General features: G+C 42.0%; 1 protein-coding gene across 1 annotated transcript in view; it reads right to left on the bottom strand.

Moving 5' to 3' along the window:
* The window catches only part of LOC123506721 (homeobox protein ARX-like), a 51,200-nt gene that overhangs the window by 25,065 nt on the left and 18,635 nt on the right, over positions 1–7,500 (bottom strand). The window contains 1 exon segment of the mRNA XM_045258987.1: positions 5,275–5,540. Within this exon segment, the coding sequence (XP_045114922.1) occupies positions 5,275–5,540 (266 nt within the window).

Here is a 7,500-nt window from a genome sequence, read left to right as displayed (position 1 = left end):
GACAAGATGGTATTGAAAAGTGGAGAGATGGATAGTGAAGAAATATATACCAAACATAAAAGAAAATGTATAGGAAAGAGAAAAAAAATGAGAGTTCCAAGGAGAAAGAAATGAAGAAAGAGAGAATAAATGTTAATTTAACCCCTTCAGTACTGGGACACATTTTTACCTTGAGATTTGTGTACGAATAGACCATTTTATTGACATTAGGAAGGTTCTATGGAGGTCGGAAGATTAATGGCCACAGTCTTCACCATTTTAATCCCACACATGAGTTTCTGAAGCTGTACCAAAACTTCAAATAGTAAGGAGAGTGAGTAAAGAAATGCGTCATGGTACTGAAGGGGTTAATGAACGCGTGAGGTGTTGCATTGCTGTGTGTTGCGTGAGGTGAGTGACAGAAGGGGTGGTATGAGGAGGAAAGCTTCTGTTGAGTTCGAATGTTGCATTGTGATGGGGATTATTATTATTTTTATTGTTATTATTATTATTATTATTATTATTATTATTATTATTAAGAAGACTTGATTTTTATGGGGCATTTGATATTAGTATACCTTCGTTCGTTCATTTTCTTTAATTTTACATCTTTCTCTCTTATGCATGGAAACAATCAATCAAGACCTGGTTTTTTTCATATATCTTTGCTTCCGTTCACTGTTTAACCTTCCATCTTTCTCCTTTATGCATAGAAACAATCAATAAATTAGTAAGATGTTATTTTTTTTATGATTTTAGTACATCTTTGTTTTGGTTCACTGTTTTACCTTCCATCTTCCTCCCTTATGCATACAAACAATCAATTAATCAGTAAGAAGACCTGATTTATTTTCATGCATAGAAACAATCAATTAATTAGTAAGAAGACCTGTTTTTTTATGATTTTAGTATATCTTCTGTTTCGTTCACTGTTTTACCTAACATATTTCTCCCTTATGCGTAGAAAAAATCAATTAATCAATAAGAAAACTTGCATTTCTTTATGGAGGCAGATGGTTTTAGTATACCTTATTTTCTAAACTGTTTTACCTTCCATCTCTCTCCCTTATGCATAGATATTACCAACCAATCAGTGAACAGCAACGTCATAGCAACTTTTTTTCAGTGCTATATAGTGATTCAGATTTCACGCATAACGCACTGCACTTTGATGTATCCTCTTTATAAACTCTACTACTTAAGCTACCAATGCTTATTCACATACCAAGTTAGGTTATCCAGTTAGGTTAGGTTTGGTTTAGTGAATTAAGTTAAGAAAGGTTGGGTTAGGTTAGGTTAGGATAGGTCAAGTTGGGGTGGACTGGGTTGTGTTTAGTTAGGATAAGTTGGGTAAGGTTAAGTTTGGATAGGTTTGTTAGATGATGTTATAAAGAAAATCGTAAGAAGAAATGGAAAAAGGAAAGAAAAAAGAAAGGGAGGAATAGCGGAAAATAGGAAAAGAGAAACAAAGAAGAGAGTGAAGGAGAAAATGGAGGAATAATGAGGGAAAAGGAAAAATAGGGTTAAGTTAAATTTGGTTATTATGCAAGATTAGGTTAGGTTAGGTTTGGGTTAGGTTAAGATTGGGTTGGGTTAGATTATAGGATTAAGTTAAGTTAGGTTAGGTTAGTCAAAAATTGGGTTAGGTTAAGTTAGGATTAAGTTAAGTTAAGTTAGATTAAGATTGGGTTAGGTTAGGTTAAATTAGGTTAGGTTAGATTAAGATTGGGTTAAGTTAGGTTAGGTTAGGTTAAGCATTACAAGTCATCACATCTATTTTTCACCTTAGATCACTTGCTTAAATGAGATCCACAACAATCCTCGCCAGCAAGATGTGAAGAATGTATGAAGGAAATGTTCAAGACTCCCACCGATGCAGTTTGTCTCCCTTCACTTAGAGCATCACCATCACCACCATCAAGCCAGCCACTCATCAACACCATCCACTCTACTCTACTCCATCACACACACACACACACACACACACACAATCATGATCATCCACCTTTCTCCAACACAACTACGAAAACAGCCCATCCATCCACATACATCCACACAGACCAACCATACACTACCCACACCATGCCCAGCCACCACCACTACTACTACAAACAGACTCCCACACCCGCAGGAAACACACTCGCTAACCCCCAAACCCCCTGTCCTTTCGCCCCCTTTACTCCTCACGCGTCCCTGTTACCCCTTACCCGGCTCCCCATCCCGTCCCCCGCAGCACCACCAAGCTAGCTGTTAATTAGAGTCGTAATTGTGCGAGTGTTTCAATTAAGAACGCTTCAGTGCTGGATCAATTATAATGACTGATTAATTCAGCTGATATGCGAAGGTGGATTATAGCGGCAGGGAAGAGGGACGTATCCGGCACTCTCACCACTTATTGATTAGTGGAACAGGTGCAGGGAGGCAGGGAGGCAGGGAGGCAGGGAGGCAGGCAGGGAAGGAGAGGTAGGGAGGAGAGGCATGGAGGGATAGACGGAGGGAGGAGAAGGAATGAGGTGCTTACAGTGGATTTGAGGGAGGGAAGGTGTGAAGGAGAGGTAATTGAGAGAGAGAGAGAGAGAGAGAGAGAGACAACATCCCTCTCTTTCTCTCTCTCTCTCTCTCTCTCTCTCTCTCTCTCTCTCTCTCTCTCTCTCTCTCTCTCTCTCTCTCTCTCTCTCTCTCCATAGTAAACAACCACCTTTTCCTCCTCTCCCTCCTTCTTTCCCATACAAGACCCTAATTTCTCCCTTTTTTCCTCATTTTCCCTCCCTTTCCCGACGAGACACTGAAGAACTGCCTTACTTATCTCCCTTCCCTCCATCTTCTTCCTCCATCCTCGCCCTTTGTCTCCCCTTTTTCCCCTCCTTCTCTCCCCTCCTCCCCCTCCCCTTCAATGTAATGGTGATGCAGGTCAGCAATTGATGGGGAGAAAGTAATGGGATGTGATGCTTTAATGGTATCCTTCCTTCTTCCCCTTAGCTCACCTATAAACTCATTCTCTCTCTCTCTCTCTCTCTCTCTCTCTCTCTCTCTCTCTCTCTCTCTCTCTCTCTCTCTCTCTCTCTTTCTCTCTCTCGTTGGCAGCGTTCCTAAATTTTTCAGCTTCAACGACATACAGAAAGAGAGAGAGAGAGAGAGAGAGAGAGAGAGAGAGAGAGAGAGAGAGAGAGAGAGAGAGAGAGCAAGGACAGAGGGAGAGAAGACAGAGACAACGAGGGAGAGAGGGAGTAAGGAGAGGAGGAAGCAAGGAGGGCTGGGAGGCAAGGATTGAAGCAAGGAGGAGGAGGAGGAGGAGGAGGAGGAGGAGGAGGAGGAGGAGGAGGAGGGAGGGAGAGAGAGAGAGAGAGAGAGAGAGAGAGAGAGAGAGAGAGAGAGAGAGAGAGAGAGAGAGAGAGAGGGAGGGGGGGGCGGTCACTATGGGTCTAATGAGGAGAAACTGTGATAATTGATTGTGTTGGGGACTTGAGTTGCGTCATTGCCAAGTCTCGCCAGCGGAGCCACACATGTCGTCATTACTCACCTTGTTATAACTTAATTAATACACTCACAGGTGACGGGGAGGGAGGGGAGAGAGGAGTACCCGGGCCAGAGGATGAAGGAGGAAGGAGGAGGAGGAGGAGGAGGAGGAAGGAGAAGCAGGCGGATGAGGATAAAGGAAGACTGTGGAGAAAGGGAGAGGACTAAATGGAAGAGAAGGAGGAGGAGGAGGAGGAGGAGGAGGAGGAGGAGGAGGAGGAGGACAACGAGGAGTTACGACAAAGAGGAAATGAAGGAAGAGAAAGATAATGGACTATGCGAAGGAAGGTAAAGAGAAGCTGAAGAAGAGAGAGAAAAGGCTGAGATGGTGGAGGAAAAGAAAGAGTGTGCCAAAAGGACAAAGAAATGAAAGAAATAAGAAAAAGAGAGCGGGAAAGGAGATAGAGACATGAGGAAGTGGATAAGGGAAAGAGTAATGGAAACGAAAGATAATGGAGGAAAAAAATAGATGAAACGAACTGAAAATATTAAAGTAGATGTTTATTAATAGATTATACGAATATTTTCCTTTTTTGTTCAATTGTTTGTGTTTTCCTTACTTCAAAATATTTTTCGTTTATATTTATCTTTTCTCTCTTTCTATTTACAGTTTGCCTATTAATCTTTTCCAGGTCAAAAATAACAACACAAACAATACATGAATAAACACAAGAAATTATGATTATCCCAAAAAAATTCTCTGAAAACAAAAAAAGAAAAAGAAAGACAAAACACCAAAAAAAATTTAAAAACAATGAAAAAAAAGGAGAAAAAAAGAGAAAACAGAATATGAACAAAAAATAGACTTAAAACAAAAAAAAAACAAAAAAAAACGAAAGGAAAGTAGAGAAGGAAAGAGAAAAAAAGGGATAAAAAGGAGAAAGAAGAAAAAGTATATAGCGAGGATGGTCAAAATGAGGTAACTTCAAGTCGGTGAGCGCAGGGAAAGGCAGCTCTTATCCCTGGTTGCTCCGTTCTCGCCAATTGTAACGCCATTTGCCGGGTTAATGGCGGGAAAACAAGAGTGGGCCCTTCTCCGTTTCCCTGCCCGCTGCCAACTCCGACTTTATTTTCCCTCTCCGCACCAGGAAGAGAGAGAGAGAGAAAGAGAGAGGTTGGAAGCTACGGAATCGAAGGTAAGGATCTGTGTGTGTGTGTGTGTGTGTGTGTGTGTGTGTGTGTGTGTGTGTGTGTGTGTGTGTGTGTGTGTGTGTGTGTGTGTGTGAATCTTAGTGTCGTGTGTCTCCTGGGAGTGTGGCCCTGCACCTGCATAATTGATGGAGACTGTTAGGATAGCGAGTGACGGTAATTAGCGGCGTTCCCTGCATGGAGTGAACACTTGTGGCCCGCCTGTGTGTGTGTGTGTGTGTGTGTGTGTGTGTGTGTGTGTGTGTGTGTGTGTGTGTGTGTGTGTGTGTGTGTGTGTGTGTGTGCTTGTGTGTTTACGTGCGTGACTATTGGAACTTCCGGTGCTAAGGTGGCGAGTCTTTGGAGAGAGGAGAGAGAAAGTTGCTGCTTAATTAAGCTTTACCTGCTCCTTTGTTTCCTTACGTGTTTGTGTGTTGGTTGGCCACTGCACGCGTTACTGACCTACACACACACACACACACACACACACACACACACACACACACACACACACACACACACACACACACACACACAATTCAGTGACATTACGATCTTACTCAACCCTGAAAGCATTAAAGCAGGTACCACATACAAACATACATACAGACTGACGGACAGACAGACAGAGAGACAGGCCGATATTCTCACCTGTACTCTGACTTCAGGAAGGTTGACCTTGAGTGCCAGCTCCTCCCTGGAATACACGTCTGGGTAGTGGCTCTTCTCGAAGGCTCGCTCCAGTTCGTGTAGCTGGTAGGTGGTGAAGGTCGTGCGATTCCTGCGGTGCTTCTTCTTCGCGTCCGAGCCGAGGTCCTGCGTCCCCTCTCCGCCCAGCCCGCCATCACCGCCGCTGCCTCGTCCATCTCCAGCTCCGCCACCGCCGCTGCCGCCGCCGCCAGTTCCACGAGCGTCCTCTGGCAGGGATAATTCTGTTAAGTCTCCATTCTATTTCTTACATTTCCTTATTTTCCCGTGCGTGGCTTGACAACAGCGGGTGACTCAGGGCTGGAACTCACTCCCTAGAGCCTCGTCCAGGGCGCATAGCGGGAATGTATGCCCTTGTTAAGAAAGAGGCTCTAAAGGGAGGCTGTGTCACGTGGCACCTTCAGGAGGCCTACTGACTGCTACGGAAAGGGAGGGTATGCTATGAAATGCCATGAATGAATGAAAGGGAGATTCAAATTGGCTCCACATTAAACAAACTTATAATATCAATGAACAACTAAAATATGGAAGAAAACCGGGATAACATGGAGAATTGAATAAATAAATAAGAGAAACAGTAAGAGAACAAACAATAGCAATGGAAAAATACATAAACATCACATTTTTTTTAATATGTTTGTTAGAAATATGAGAAAACGCAAATGATTAACAATGACCCAAAAAAACAACACTAGCCAACAAATCAGTAACAAAACAATGAATGGTGACCAAAAAGAAAGGCGCCACGTTTCTTTTTTTTTTTTCATGTGTGAGTGTTTTGTTACGAGTGTTATTTTTATCATTGTTCGTAGGCAAGTGGCGGGGCGGCGCGCGAGTGAGCGAGTTCATGGCGGCAGTATGGCGGCCACTCGCCCAATCACGACACTTCCGGCGCACAAAAGCAGCGATCAATAAGCAATTTTGTGGCTGCTGTTTCGTGTTCCGCCGGTCAGCTGTTGTTGGCCACACTGGTGATGGTGGTGGTGGTGGTGGTGGCGGTAGAGTTATTGTTGTTGATGTTGTTGTTATTGCTATTATTGTTGTTGTTGATGCTATTGTTGTTGTTTACATTATTGGCTATTGATTATTTGTGATTGTTGGTGATGGTCCTGGTAATACAATGACGACAACAATGATGAAAATGAGAATAATGGCGATAATAACAATGACAAAATGATGATGGACACGAAGACTTATACTGTTGATTATTTTCTTTCTTTCCTTTTCATTTACTTACGATTCCTTCCACCCAACTCACTCATCACGGACAAACACAGCAGGTTACTTAGCTTGGACTTCATATTTATAATTCATCTGAGTATTTACGGGTAATTTTACTGAGCGAGAACTAAACCATATATACAAAAAAAGAAGAAAAAAAAAAAGAAAACGGGAAAATAAAACGTACTGAACATTCGATTCCTTCCTTTGCTATAATTGTTTCCTTTCAAAATCATAATCAGAATTTACAAAACGTCTTCCCAAAAAAGCTGAGAGAGAGAGAGAGAGAGAGAGAGAGAGAGAGAGAGAGGGACAATGAAAGGGTTAACAGACAAGCTTCAAGGAGTGTAGAATCGAACACCTCCACCCTTCACAGTCTGAGGTAAGGTGAAGGTACAAAGTAATTTCTGAACTGTGATTAAGTAAATAAGTCATTCATTCATTCATTCATTCAGTCAGTCAGTCAGTCAGTCAGTCAGTCAGTCAGTTATTAATTTATTTATTCATTTATTCAGTCAGTCAGTCAGTCAGTCAGTCAGTCATTTGTTCATTCATTCATTCATTCATTCATTCATTCATTTATTCAGTCATTCATTCATTCAGTCAGTCAGTCAGTCAGTCAGTCAGTCAGTCAGTCATTTGTTCATTCAGTCATTCATTCATTCATTCATTCATTCAGTCAGTCAGTCAGTCAGTCAGTCAGTCATTTATTCATTCATTCATTCATTCAGTTAGTCAGTAAGCAAGCAGGTAAGGCTAAAAATATCAGTGACAACTTTTTTTCATCTGTCAATGTGAGAAGGCGTGCTAGAGAGGAGAGACACAGTGGGCAATGTGTGGTGGTAGTGACAATTGTGACTTTAATAGTAGTAGTAGTAGTAGTAGTAGTAGTAGTAGTAGTTGTTGTTGTTGTTGTTGTTGTTGTTGTTGTTGTTGTTGTTGTTGTTG

Source organism: Portunus trituberculatus, chromosome 20 (genome assembly GCF_017591435.1).
Source record: "Portunus trituberculatus isolate SZX2019 chromosome 20, ASM1759143v1, whole genome shotgun sequence".
NCBI lineage: Eukaryota > Metazoa > Arthropoda > Malacostraca > Decapoda > Portunidae > Portunus > Portunus trituberculatus.
This window is presented reverse-complemented; position numbering and strand designations above follow the sequence as displayed.